This window comes from Mobula hypostoma, chromosome 4 (assembly GCF_963921235.1).
Source record: "Mobula hypostoma chromosome 4, sMobHyp1.1, whole genome shotgun sequence".
NCBI lineage: Eukaryota > Metazoa > Chordata > Chondrichthyes > Myliobatiformes > Myliobatidae > Mobula > Mobula hypostoma.
The window spans coordinates 17,652,285-17,667,597 of record NC_086100.1 but is presented as its reverse complement, the minus strand read 5'-3'; the positions used below and the strand labels follow the sequence as shown (position 1 = coordinate 17,667,597).

At 43.0% G+C, this 15,313-nt stretch overlaps 1 protein-coding gene across 1 annotated transcript in view; it reads right to left on the bottom strand.

Annotated features, from left to right (window-relative positions):
- Nucleotides 1-5,144: 5,144 nt before the first annotated feature.
- Nucleotides 5,145-15,313, bottom strand: part of mindy4b (MINDY family member 4B) — a 91,421-nt gene continuing 81,252 nt past the window's right edge. Inside the window, exons 14-15 of the mRNA XM_063044814.1 lie at nt 8,955-9,135; nt 5,145-5,287 (exon numbers count right to left, since the gene is read on the bottom strand). Of these exons, the coding sequence (XP_062900884.1) occupies nt 5,145-5,287; nt 8,955-9,135 (324 nt within the window). The remainder of the gene's footprint in view (nt 5,288-8,954; nt 9,136-15,313) is intronic.

Genomic DNA, 15,313 nt, shown 5'->3' with positions numbered 1-15,313 from the left:
AGGCGTGAGGAGGCTAGTTCACAACAGGGGGATGGGAACCAGTGCAGAGAGACAGAGGGGTGTAAAGTGAGGGTAGAAGCAAAAAGTACTAAGGAGAAAAGTAAAAGTGGCAGGCCGACAAATCCAGGGCAAGCATCAAAAAGGGCCACTTTTCAGCATAATTGTATAAGGGCTAAGAGAGTTGTAAAAGAGCGCCTGAAGGCTTTGTGGGTCAATGCAAGGAGCATTCGTAATAAGGTGGATGAATTGAAAGTGCAGATTGTTATTAATGATTATGATATAGTTGGGATCACAGAGACATGGCTCCAGGGTGACCAGGGATGGGAGCTCAACGTTCAGGGATATTCAATATTCAGGAGGGATAGACATGAGGGAAGGGGAGGTGGGGTGGCGTTGCTGGTTAAAGGAGAGATTAACGCAATAGAAAGGAAGGACATAAACCGGGAAGATGTGGAGTCGATATGGGTAGAGCTGCGTAACACTAAGAGGCAGAAGACGCTGGTGGGAGTTGTGTACAGGCCACCTAACAGTAGTAGTGAGGTCGGAGATGGTATTAAACAGGAAATTAGAAATGTGTGCAATAAAGGAACAACAGTTATAATGGGTGACTTCAATCTACATGTAGATTGGGTGAACCAAATTGGTAAAGGTGCTGAGGAAGAGGATTTCTTGGAATGTATGCGGGATGGTTTTTTGAACCAACATGTCGAGGAACCAACTAGAGAGCAGGCTATTCTGGACTGGGTTTTGAGCAATGAGGAAGGGTTAATTAGCAATCTTGTCGTGAGAGGCCCCTTGGGTAAGAGTGACCATAATATGGTGGAATTCTTCATTAAGATGGAGAGTGACATAGTTAATTCAGAAACAAAGGTTCTGAACTTAAAGAGGGGTAACTTTGAAGGTATGAGACGTGAATTAGCTAAGATAGACTGGCAAATGACACTTAAAGGATTGACGATGGATATGCAATGGCAAGCATTTAAAGATTGCATGGATGAACTACAACAATTGTTCATCCCAGTTTGGCAAAAGAATAAATCAAGGAAGGTAGTGCACCCGTGGCTGACGAGAAATTAGGGATAGTATCAATTCCAAAGAAGAAGCATACAAATTAGCCAGAGAAAGTGGCTCACCTGAGGACTGGGAGAAATTCAGAGTTCAGCAGAGGAGGACAAAGGGCTTAATTAGGAAGGGGAAAAAAGATTATGAGAGAAAACTGGCAGGGAACATAAAAACGGACTGTAAAAGCTTTTATAGATATGTAAAAAAGAAAAGACTGGTAAAGACAAATGTAGGTCCCCTGCAGACAGAAACAGGTGAATTGATTATGGGGAGCAAGGACATGGCAGACCAATTGAATAATTACTTTGGTTCTGTCTTCACTAAGGAGGACATAAATAATCTTCCAGAAATAGTAGGGGACAGAGGGTCCAGTGAGATGGAGGAACTGAGTGAAATACATGTTAGTAGGGAAGTGGTGTTAGGTAAATTGAAGGCAGATAAATCCCCAGGGTCAGATGGTCTGCATCCTAGAGTGCTTAAGGAAGTAGCCCAAGAAATAGCGGATGCATTAGTGATAATTTTCAAAACTCGTTAGATTCTGGACTAGTTCCTGAGGATTGGAGGGTAGCTAATGTAACTCCACTTTTTAAAAAAGGAGGGAGAGAGAAACCGGGGAATTATAGACCGGTAAGCCTAACGTCGGTGGTGGGGAAACTGCTGGAGTCAGTTATCAAGGATGTGATAACAGCACATTTGGAAAGCGGTGAAATGATCGGACAAAGTCAGCATGGATTTGTGAAAGGAAAATCATGTCTGACGAATTTCATAGAATTTTTTGAGGATGTAACTAGTAGAGCGGATAGGGGAGAACCAGTGGATGGGGTATATTTGGATTTTCAAAAGGCTTTTGACAAGGTCCCACACAGGAGATTAGTGTGCAAACTTAAAGCACACGGTATTGGGGGTAAGGTATTGGTGTGGGTGGAGAATTGGTTAGCAGACAGGAAGCAAAGAGTGGGAATAAACGGGACCTTTTCAGAATGGCAGGCGATGACTAGTGGGGTACCACAAGGCTCAGTGCTGGGACCCCAGTTGTTTACAATATATATTAATGACTTGGATGAGGGAATTAAATGCAGCATCTCCAAGTTTGCGGATGACACGAAGCTGGGTGGCAGTGTTAGCTGTGAGGAGGATGCTAAGAGGATGCAGGGTGACTTGGATAGGTTGGGTGAGTGGGCAAATTCATGGCAGATGCAATTTAATGTGGATAAATGTGAAGTTATCCACTTTGGTGGCAAAAATAGGAAAACAGATTATTATCTGAATGGTGGCCGATTAGGAAAAGGGGAGGTGCAACGAGACCTGGGTGTCATTATACACCAGTCATTGAAAGTGGGCATGCAGGTACAGCAGGCGGTGAAAAAGGCGAATGGTATGCTGGCATTCATAGCGAGAGGATTCGAGTACAGGAGCAGGGAGGTACTACTGCAGTTGTACAAGGCCTTGGTGAGAACACACCTGGAGTATTGTGTGCAGTTTTGGTCCCCTAATCTGAGGAAAGACATCCTTGCCATAGAGGGAGTACAAAGAAGGTTCACCAGATTGATTCCTGGGATGGCAGGACTTTCATATGAAGAAAGACTGGATGAACTAGGCTTATACTCATTGAAATTTAGAAGACTGAGGGGGGATCTGATTGAAACGTATAAGATCCTAAAGGGATTGGACAGGCTAGATGCAGGAAGACTGTTCCCGGTGTTGGGGAAGTCCAGAACAAGGGGTCACAGTTTGAGGATAGAGGGGAAGCCTTTTAGGACCGAGATTAGGAAAAACTTCTTCACACAGAGAGTGGTGAATCTGTGGAATTCTCTGCCACAGGAAACTGTTGAGGCCAGTTCATTGGCTATATTTAAGAGGGAGTTAGATATGGCCCTTGTGGCTACGGGGGTCAGGGGGTATGGAGGGAAGGCTGGGGCGGGGTTCTGAGTTGGATGATCAGCCATGATCATAATAAATGGCGGTGCAGACTCGAAGGGCCGAATGGCCTACTGCTGCACCTATTTTTCTATAATGTTGTGGATTCTATTGTGTGTCTTTATTAAAGGAATCACATGGTTGTATATGGGTACACATCCTTTGATAAGTTTACTTTGAACTTTATATATAGCCAAATTAACTGAGAGTTAAATTTAATTGTGGAGTCTCATTCCTAAAAATATCAGATTCTGTTTCTAATGTTTCATGTGTTTGTCCCAGCTTCCTTTCTAGTAATCCAATATTTTTCTTTATTTTGGTGTTCCTGATTTAATATTGTGTTGATCCTCCTGAATCCACTCTCCTCCTTTTCCCTTCTCGTGTTCACCTCCCAGTTCATGGCTGATTAAGGAGACACCTCGTTGGCTGCTCTGTTCACTCTGTTCCAGGTATCCATCGCTGAGGTATTATTAACTCAGGAAGTCTGTGAGAATTTGTTTTTACTTACTTACCCCTCCACCTATCTTCGATTCATCCGCAAACTTTGCCACAAAGCCATCAATTCTATTAACAACACACATCAAAGTTGCTGGTGAACGCAGCAGGCCAGGCAGCATCTCTAGGAAGAGGTGCAGTCGACGTTTCAGACCGAGACCCTTTGTCCGGACTAACAAATTCTATTATCCAAATCATTGGCAAACAATGTTGGCAGCCAACCAGGAAAGGCCCGTTTTATTCCCACTCGCAGGCTCCTGCCTGTCAGCCATTCCTCTGTCCATGCCAGTATCTGTCCTGTACTACCATAGGATTTTGTCTTGTTAAGCAGCCTCATGTGTGGAACTTATCAAAAGCCTTCTGAAAATCCAAGTTACTGACGTCCACTGCCTTTCCTTTGTCCACTCTGCTTGTTACTTCCTCGAAGATTTCTAACAGATTTGTCAGGCACGATTTCCCTTTACAGAAACCATGCTGAATTTGACTTATTTTATCATTAGTCTCCAAGGACCCTGAAACTTCATCCTTAATAATAGACTCTAACATTTTCCCCACTCTGACGTGAGGCTAGCTGGTCTATGAATTCATTTCTTTGCTTTCCTCCCTTCTTAAAGAGTGGAGTGACATTTTCAATCTTCCAGTCCTCTGGAACCGTGTCAGAATAAAGTGATTATTGAAAGATCATGACCAATGCATCCATTATCTCTTCAGCAACCTCTCTCAGGAGTCTGGGATGTAGTCCATCTGGTCCAGGTGACTTATCCACCTTAAGACCTTTGAGTTTGCTGAGCACTTTTTCATTTGTACTAGCAATGGCACTCACTCCTGCTCCCTGACACTCATGGACCTCTGGCACACTGCTAGCGTCTTCCACAGTGAAGACAGTTGCAGTCCATCTGCCATTTCTTCCCTCATTACTACCTCATCAGCATCATTTTCCAGTGGTCACCTCCCTTTTACTCTTCACATAACTACTCAGGGGGGGGGGGGCGGTTATTACTAGAAGTTTGAGAAATCGATGCTTAACTTATGGTAATGCTCCCAAGCCCCTCACCTTCTTCTGTATTTCCCATCCCCTTTTCCCTCCCTCACCTCATCTCTCCGATCAACTCCTCAGCTCTTTACTTCATCCCTCCCCCTCCAGATTTTACGTATCACCTGGTGGTTCTCTCTCCCCTCCCCCCACTTTTTAAATCTACTCCTCAGTTTTTTTTCTCCAGTCCTGCCGAAGGGTTTCGGCCAAAAAAACGTCAACTGTACTCGTTTCCATAGATGCTGCCTGGCCTGCTGAGTTCCTCCAGCATTTTGTGTGTGTTGCTCAGATTTCCAGCATCTGCAGATTTTCTCTTGTTTTTGAATTTTGCACAGTAGTGTGTTTGTCAACGTGTAAATGTCACGGTGTTTTGATACTCTTGCAGAATTTGAGTTACTTTGTGTGCTCTGTGTAAGGTCCAATCATTTGCTGAGTTATCAGCAACTTATTGATCCAACCCTTTTAAAAATACTGGGGAAGAGAAACTTGAAGAATTCTTCAAGTAGTGGCAGAAGATGGGATCAAAGACCAGTAGCAAGGAGTTGAGAATTTGAGCTTGCCAATCCCCTGTCTCCCAGCACAACAAGGTTGGTCAGTTGTTGGCTATTGTCCGACAGAGTTCTGCGATGTCCCGGCTTTAGTAGAACGGAACTGTGCCATTCCAGTCAACTGCAGCTCCTTCCCACTTGGTGCGAATGGTCATCAGCACTGAAGGGGTCCTCTTCTCGGGATCATCTTCCTTCCCATGCATCCCCTCTTCCCAGTGATGAGAGCGAGTATCTGCAAGACAAGGGGGAGAAAGAATACCATTTGAGAATTCTGTTGGGAATGTGAGGGAATCGGGACAGAGACAGAAGGAACAATCATTGATGAGCTCCTCACATTGGGAATGAAATCAACATTGACTGTAAAAAATGAATTTCCAAGATGTAGTAAAGAAAGAGGAGGAGAGAAAAAAGGATTGAGCTTTTCACGGAGTTATAATGTCATTGAAAACTACAGCACAGGGACAGGGCCTTCGGTCTATCTAGTCTGAGCCTAACCATTTAAACTGCCTACTCCCATCGACCTGCACCAGGACCATAGCCCTCCTTATCCTTCCCATCCATGTACTATCCAACCTTCTCTTAATCATTGAAATTGAAATCGCATCAAAGTTTTCTCTCATGTCCCCTTAAACATTTTACCTTTTACCCTGAACTCATGACCTCCAGTTCTAGTCTCACCCAACCTGAGTGGAAAAAGCCTGCTTGCATTTACCTTCTCTATACCGCACATAATTTTGTATCCCTCTATCAATTCTCCCCGCAATCTTCTATGTTCTAGGGAATAAAGTTGTAACCTATTCAACCTTTCCTTATAACCCAGGTCCTCCAGCCCTGGTAACGTCCTTGTAAATTTTCTCTGTACTCTTTCAATCTTATCTACATCCTTCCTGTAGGTAGGTGACCAAAACCGGACACAACACGTTACTCATTTTCACATCTATGTCAGGATGTCCAGATGTACTTTGTGGGACTTTATCAAGGTCTAGCTCATAGAGTCATGGATCACCACAGCACAGAAACAGGTCCTTCCAGTCCATGCTGAACGGTTATTCTGCCTCGTCCCATCAACCTGCACCTGGACCATTCCTATATTTATCAAAACTCCTCTTAAATGTTGCACCCAAACTCACATCCATGACTTCCGCTGGCAGCTTAACCATACTCTCATCACCCTCTGAATGAAGACAATCCCCTCTAGGTTCCCCTTAAAAATTACACCTTTAAACCTTAACCAATGACCTTTACTTCTAGTCAACCCTAACATCAGTGGAAAAGACTGCTTGCATTTACCCCAGTATATATCTTTATAATTTTGTATACCTCTATCAAATCTCCTCTCAACCTCCTATGGTCCAAGGAATGAAGTCTTAGCCTTATATAAGTGAAGTCCTGAGAGATGTTTGCAACATTATAATGTAGTAAAGTTCATTGATTCTGCTGCATCATTTCTGAATTGCTTCTCCGTCACTTACACTCTCATCTCCAACACATAAGTTTATGGGATTGTCATTCCCAGTGAGGTCGCATCAACAGCAGAGACCATGTCCAGCTGATTCTGAACTGGAGATGCCGTTTGAAGGATTAACGTTAATAGGATTCCCCCAGCTCTTCAAAACAAAGCTGTAAGATCCTTTATATCCACCTGAGAGGGCGAAAGCAGACCCTGGTCTAATGCTCGATCCAAATTTCATCATTGACTGTTTTATTTGAAATAGTTCCGCATCATATTCAGGGTATTTCATTTTCAAACCAACATGTAAATGCATTCGTTACATTGTTGACAAGAAGGGCTATTTTATTGAAGTGGAAAGATACCTCTGCTCCTACGCTATTTCAATGGTTTTCCCAAGTAATGTTATATCTTAGCTTGGAAAAAATTAGAAGTAGAACTTTTGATCCCTGATTCGATTTTGAGAGAAGCTGGGGCTCTTTTGCCAAATATTATCATTTAATTTGAATTAATTTATATGGATTCCTTCCGATTTTATGTTATATAAATGTGATTTGGCAGTTGTTTTTTTCCTCTTTTTAAAATTTTTATATATATATGGATAATTGTAAGACGTATTGCTCCGGGAGTTGGTTCCTAATTTTTTTTTTGTAGTTAGTGGGTTTTTTTTAGTTAGTTGGGGTTCTCTTTTTTCCTTCTTTTTCTTATATAAATTTTTTTTCATTATCATGTACAAGTTTTTTTTCTTCAGTTTTATTAATTATATATACACTAATTTGTTGAACTTTTGTATTTTATAGCTGTAGAAGATTATATATTAATAAAAAGATTTTAAAAATGAAATGAAATGAAACAAATTTCATCGTGTCTGACAGTGTAGCACTCCCTCTGCACTGACCAGGTCAAGAACTGCTACATCCCTTCAACCATTCCGTTCTTGAACCAGCCAGAACAATACTCATTATTACAATTCAGCAATACTGTAACCACTTTGATCACTTTGCACTAAAATGGATTTTATTTATGTTCGAATTGTGTTCTTCTGTAAAAAATTGTAGTTGATCTATGTTTAAGATTTTCTCATGAATTCTGCTTATATGATGGTATATATATGTAATGCCCTGGTTCACATCTTTTCTGTATTTCATTTGGCAGCTGCTGCTCTGCTCTCAGCCGGTTTGGGTTATTGGTGAAGATAAAGGATGATGTGGAATGTGTACCATCCGATTAGCAGGAGGTTTTCTTGGTAAGGGACAATAAGGTTGGGCTTGCGGTTTTGGCTCAAGAGGAGATAAGAGAGAAGACACTGGGGAGAACCGGTCGTAGCATACGATCTGGTGGGAGACCCGTTTGTTCAAGATGGATTCTGACTGGCATTCGGAAGGTGGTGTGTGCTTTCACGTTGACCGAGGGCCCAGCATGTGAGTGACAGAGAAGTTCAAGATGAGGTCCAACTTGTGCATATTTGACTGTTTGATTAGAATGGGCCCTTTTTGTTATTCTTTACTAACCCTTCAGCTAAGATTCATAAATTTAATTCCTTTATCCGTATGCAGTGTACTGACTGTTATTTCATGGCATTAATTTGTAACAGGATAGCAAATGACACAGCACCCACACAAACCAGGGTTTGGAGTGGGATCTCACGAGTTTGGCGGGGCCAGAGGTTGCCTTCCCTAGACTTACACAGCCGAGGAAACCAAGATGGCTTCATATCTGTGATGCTGCTGCAAATACATTTTTTATTGCACATATACATATACTTGTGTATATGACCACAAGACATAGGAGCAGAAATAAGCCATTTGGCCCATCAAATCTGTTCTCCTCTTCCGTCATGGCTGATTTATTTTCCCTCTCAACCCCATTCTCCTGCCTTCTCCCTGTAACATTTGACACCTTTACTCATCAAGAACCTATCAATCTCCACTTTAAATGTACCCAATGACTTGGAATCCACAGTCGAAAATGGAAATGAATTCCACAGATTCACTAACCTCTGGCTAAAGAAATTCCTCCTCATCTTTGTTCTAAAAGGATATCCTTTTATTCTGAGGCTGTGCCCTCTGGTCTGAGACTCTCCCACTAATGGAAACATTCTCTCCATGTCCACTCTGTCTAGGCCTTTCAATATCTGACAGTCTTTAAGGAAATTTCGCCCTCGTGGGTACAGGCCCAGCGCCATCAAACACACCTCACTCTTGCAAACCTCCTCTGGATCCTCTTCGATGCCAGCACATCCTTAGAAATGGGATGCAAAATTGCTCACAGTATCCAAATATGGACTGACAACTTCCTTGTAGAATCTCAGCATTACATCTTTACGTAGACTTGACTTTGACCGACACCAATATGTCAGCATTGAGTTTGTGCTCAGATTCCTGGGCTCAGAGTGCAGCCACCAAGCCAAAGCTAACAAGAGGTTTAAATTGAATGGAATAGTTCATACCTATTGTTAGTGTGACCAATTTTGTCTGTGAAGGCTGGCCAGTGTAAAAATGCAAGTCAAAGACATGTTCCATTTTCCAGTTGGACAGTAGCTGTCTCTTTATGCTGAAGAACACACTGAAGGCATTGTTGATGTTACACAGCCAGATCGGCAGCTTTGGAGTTTTCAACATGTTTCCTACCTGGAAAAACAATGTCACCAAGGTCACTCTAAAGCCATTATACTAAGTAGAAAGATAAGTATATCCTCCCCCTTTTGTATGTTTTTTCACACTCAATACTGTAGCATAATGTTTTACTGTACCAGCAATCCAGGTCAAATTCCCACCGCAGCCTGTAAGGAGCCTGTATGTTCTCCTTGTGACTGTGTGGGTTTCCTCCAGGTTCTCTGGATTCCTCCCACAGTCCAAAAACATACTTGTTAGTAGGTTAATTGGTCATTGTAGATTGCTCCGTGATTAGGCCAGGGTTAAATCACAAGATTCCCGGGTGGCACGGCTCGAGGGGCCAGTACTTTATACTTATACTTCATACTTTATTGTCGCCAAACAATTGGTACTAGAACGTACAATCATCACAACGATATTTGATTCTGCGCTTCACACTCCCTGGATTACAAATAATAAATATTAAAAATATTAAAAATAGTTAAATGAGTAAATATTAAAAATTTAAATTATAAATCATAAATAGAAAATAAAAAAATGGGAAGTAAGGTTGTGCAAAAAAACCGAGAGGCAGGTCCGGATATTTGGAGGGTACGGCCCAGATCTGGGTCAGGATCCGTTCAGCAGTCTTATCACAGTTGGAAAGAAGCTGTTCCCAAATCTGGCCGTAAGAGTTTTCAAGCTCCTGAACCTTCTCCCGGAGGGAAGAGGGACGAAAAGTGTGTTGGCTGGGTGGGTCGTGTCCTTGATTATCCTGGCAGCACTGCTCTGACAGCATGCGGTGTAAACTGAGTCCACGGACGGAAGATTGGTTTGTGTGATGTGCTGCGCCGTGTTCACGATCTTCTGCAGCTTCTTTTGGTCTTGGACAGGACGACTTCCATACCAGGTTGTGATGCACCCTAGAAGAATGCTTTCTACGGTGCATCTATAAAAATTAGTGAGGATTTTAGGGGACAGGCCAAAGTTCTTTAGTTTTCTCAGGAAGTAAAGGCGCTGGTGGGCCTTCTTGGCAGTGGACTCTACTTGGCTGGACCAAGTCAGGTCATTTGTGATATTGACCTTGAGGAACTTAAAGCCTTTGACCTGTTCCACTTGCGCACCACCGATGTAAATTGGGTCGTGCGGTCCGCTACTCCTTCTGAAGTCAACAACCAATTCCTTCGTCTTGCTGACGTTGAGGGATAGGTTATTGTCTTCGCACCATGCCACCAGGTTCTTAATTTCCTCTCTGTACTCAAACTCATCATTACCCGAGATACAGCCTACAATTATGTCATCAGCAAACTTATATACCTATTCCGTCTGCGCTGTATCACAATAAATGAATGAAAAATAAATCATAAACACAGTAAGGTATGCACGTGGAACCCGGTTCCATTGATCCATTCAATAAGTAGAACAGAGTACCTGGAAGAGTATTATTTCTGTTGGGTCGTTCCCCGAAGTGTTGCTGCAAAGGTCACAACTTATAAAAAGATTTAAAAAGAAAGAAAGAAAGAAAGCAAAGGTCACAACTGAAGGTTGATAACTAGAAGAAATGATTCATGTGTTGTTCACAAAGAGTGTAAGGATGACCGATAAAGCTGATCTAATGGTGTAGAACTGTTTGTAACTGAGCGGAAGGATGACTGACAAAGCTGTTCTAACGCCAAATAAATAGTGTAAAACGATTTGTAATCCAAAGGCCTTTCAAGTTCAAGTTTAATATTCATTCAACCATACTCATGTATACAGCTAATCGAAGCAGCTTTCCTCTGGGGGCCAAGGCTCAAAACACAGTACATACCGTCACACACTGTACACAGCACATTCAGTTACAAAAAAAAAATTAGCCCACATCCCTGAGTGGCATGGTTTAAAGATTGATAGTGCATGGGATGTTGCCTTGGAGCCACATTTCTGCAAGAACAAGAGCACAGCAGTTCCTCGTCTCGCTCTGATGCACTGCCAATGAATGCAATCTAGCTTGTCTTCCGACGTGTGAACAGGACGGGCCAGCTCCCAACCCAGCACAGATCCCAGCGTACCTGCCGTGCCTCTGCTCTCTCCCACACCGCCCTTGGACCACATCAGACTGGACATAATTGGGATGAGTAGAATGTCTAATGGTTTTTGACTGTGTCAGTTGAGTCACAGTATCCTACAGCAAAGAAGGAGGCAATTTGTCCCATTAAGCACATGCAAGCCTCCAGAAAGACTGAGAAAGAATAGAATATTTATGACATAGATACAGTCCATTTCAATTCATCACATCTGGACTGGTTGGAAAAGAGCCAGCTCACCTCCTGTAACCCCCGAAAAGTCGCTCAGGTCACTTCAGTTAATTTTTAAACAGAATGAGGGTTTATCTAACACCATCCTTTCAGGCAGCCAGCTTCAGACACTCTCCTCCCGCGGAGTGAAAGAAGATCTTCCCATCTCTTCCCCAATCCTCCCACGTTTTAACTTTATGCTCCAAAGTTTTTTATGGCACAACCAGAAATTGAGAAATTAAGCCATTTTACTGCAATCCCCCTCTTCATTCCCACTGTGTTCACTGAGGCTGAACACAGACCGGAGCAGGAGTTTCCCAACATTGATCGAGGGGTCCATGGACCCCCCAGCTTGGGAACCCCTGGGTTAGAGGAACAGCATCTGGGTCATCCACAACCTGACAGCAGGAACATTGAATTCCAATTGAAAGTAAATTTGTTATCCAAGTACAGATACTGTATGTCTCTAATTCCTGGTAACCTGCTCCCCCCCCACCCCCTGCCTCTTTCATTCTCCATCTGATCAGCTCCCCCGACTCCTGCCCCAGCCACCACCACCCTGTTTCTTTCCCCTTTTTCCTCCTCCACTCATCACCCTCCACTCATCACCTCCCCATTGATCCTATCTGCCCTTCCCACCTGCCTTATTTGCTACCGTGCTCCACCCTGCCTTCCCATCAGACTCCATCGCCTTCATCCCTTTGTGCCTCCACATATCACCTCCTAATATATCACTATTTCCACCCTTTTCACCTCTTTCTGCCTATCAACCCTCCTCACCATGGATCCACCTATCTCCTGACGTCCCTTCCCCTCACCTCCTTAAACTGGCTCTCTCCCCTCTACTCTTTTAGTCAGGTGAAGAGCCTCAACCCAAAATGTCAACTGTCCATTTCTCTCCACAGAATCTGCCTGACCCACTGAATTCCTCTGGAGTTTGTCTATTGCTGCAAATCCCAGCATCTGGAGTCTTTCGTGTCTTTATTTGCAGCGTTTGAAAAGGGCCAGTGATACGATCCACGTCACATCTGACGAGCTGAGAGTCCAATTGGCCTCTGGTGGTAACTGATCAGTTGTTCTGTATTGAGCATCACAGTAGAGTAGCCGTTAGTGTGATGTTCTACCGCGCCTGTGATCACCGATCAGAGTTCAATTCGGCTGCTGTCTGCAGGAGTTTGTACGTTCTCCCAGTGAAATGTGGATTTCCGGTGGGTGCTCTGGTTTCATTCCTCATTCCGAAGATATACTGTTCTGGGCATGCTAAGCAAAGTGACACTTGCAGCACATCCTTGGACTGTGTTGGTTGTTGACACAAAACAATGCATTTCACTGTATACTTCAATGATTAGATGTACGTGTGACAAATAAAGTTAATCCTCAACCTCCTGCCTACACAGGAGATCTGCCATTTATGAACATGCAGACTTGTGCTTTGAGCTAACCCTGAGATCTCTCAGGCTAGAATCCAACTACTTGAGCCAAGGCAGATAAGAACTGACTATATACATTGTCATACAGACGCACAGCCTGCTCAAAGACTAACAGGCCCTTCTGCCTAACCGGGCCATGCTGACCTAGATTCCCATCTAAGCTAGCCACAGCCGCCTGTGGCAAAAAATCCCACAGAGTGACTACTCTCTGACTAAAGAAATCCGTCCTCATCCTTGTTCTAAAAGAACGCCCCTTTATTCTGAGGCTGTGTTCTCTGGTCTTCGACTCTCCCACCACAGGAAACATCCTCTCCACATCCACTCTGTCAAGTCTTTTCACCATTCGATAGCTTTCAATGAGGTCATCCCTCATTCTTCTGAATTCCAATCCTGGAACCATTTTCATGAACCTCCTTTCGACCCTCTCCAGTTTCAGCACATCCTTTCTAAGATACGGGTCCCAAACTTGCTCACAACACTCACCAGTACTTTATAAAGTCTCAACATTACATCCTTGTTTTTATATTCTAGTCCTCTTGAAATGAATGCTAACATTACACTTGCCTTCCTCACCACAGACCCGACCTGCAAATTAACCTTTAGGGAACCCTGCACAAGGACTCCCAAGTCCCTTTGCACCTAAGTTTTTTGTATTTTATCTCCATTTCGAAAATAGTCCACCCTTTCATTTCTTCTACCAAAGTGCATGACCAAGCACAGATCTAAGTCCTTCTGTAGCCTATTTCCTCAAAGCTACCTGCCCCTCCACCTATCTTCACATCATCTGCAAACTTTGCAACAAAGCCATTAATTCCATCATCCAAATCATTGACAGAAAATGTAAAAATAATCAGTCCCAACACAGACCCGTGTGGAATATCGCTATTCACTGGCAGCCAGCCGGAAAAAGCTTCCTTCTTTCCCTCTCTTTGCCTCCTGCCAATCAGCCATTGCCTTATCCATGCTAGAATTTTTCCTGTAACACCATGGGCTCGTAGCTTGCTATGCAGCCTTATGTGTGGCACCTTGTCAAAGACCCTCTGAAAATCCAAGTACTGTACACAACATCAAGTGATTCTCCTTTAGTTACCCTGTTTGTTATTTCTTCAAAGAGTTCCAACAGATTTGTCAGGCAAGATTTTCCATTGAGGAAACCATGCTTACTATGGCCTATTTTATCATGTGCCTGTAAGTACCCTGAGACCTCATCCTTAATAATCAACTCCAACATCTTCCCAACCAGAGGTCAGACTAACTGGCCTATAATTTACTTTCTTCTGACTCTCTCCCTTCTTGAAGAGTAGAGCGACATTTGCAATTTTCTGGTCTTCTGGAAGCATTCCAGAGTCTAGTGATTTTTGAAAGATCATTACTAATGCCTCCACAATCTCTCCAGCCACCTCTTTCAGAACTCTGGGGTATATACCATCTGGTCCAGGTGACTTATCTACCTTCAGACCTTTCAGTTTTCCAAGAACCGTCTGTCTATTTATGGTAACTTCATACACTTCATGCCCCCGACACCTGGAACTTTCACCATACTGCTAGTCTGTTCTGCAGTGAAGACTGATGCAAAATACTTACTCAGTTCATCCACTATTTCATTCTCCTCCATTAATACCTTTCCAGCATCGTTTTCCAACAGTCCAGTATCTACTCTCTTTTACACTTTATGTATCTGAAGAAACTTTTGATATCCTCTTTAATATTATTGGCTAGCTTACTTTCGTATTCCATCTGTACCTTCTTGACATTTTTAGTTGCCTTTTTGTTGGTTTTTAAAGGCTTCCCAATCCTCTAACTTCCCACTAATTTTTGCTCTATTATATGCTCTCTCTTTGGCTTTTATGTTGGATTTGATTTCTCTTGTGGGTCTGCACCTACCTAAATCATCCCTATCCATGAACCTGTCCAAGTACTTCTTAAAATGTTGCCTCAACCACCATCTCTGGCAACTCATTCTATATACTGACCATCCTCTAAGTAAAAACGTTGCCCCTCAGGTTCTTTTTTAAATCTCTCCCCTCTCACCTTAAACCTACACCCTCTAGTTTCTTTAACCCTGGGAAGGGGACTGTGCATATCCCTCCTCATGCCTATCATAATTTTATACACTTTTGTAAGATCATCTCTTGTTCTCCTCAACTCCAGTGAGTAAAGTCCCAACATGCTCTGCCCCTCTCTGTTGGCTTGAGCCAATAGAATTCATAGGTCAACTGAAGGGGTAGCCAATCATGATCAAGGCAAGCAAATGGGGGCCTATGTCTAGAATTGCACACTGAGGATGTTGCCTCGACTTTTGATGAAACGTCTGCAAACTAATTGCCAAGCTCGGTAAACACTGCAACTTCACTGATTATGTTATAACAGGTACAGTACCTATTCTTATCATTGAAAAATGGATTTGCTGTTAGACTTACGGACAATAATTTTGTTCTGTAATAAGGATCTAGTCTGTTACTGAATTATGTCTTCCTGGAGCCACCATTCTGTTACCAAAATGTAGTT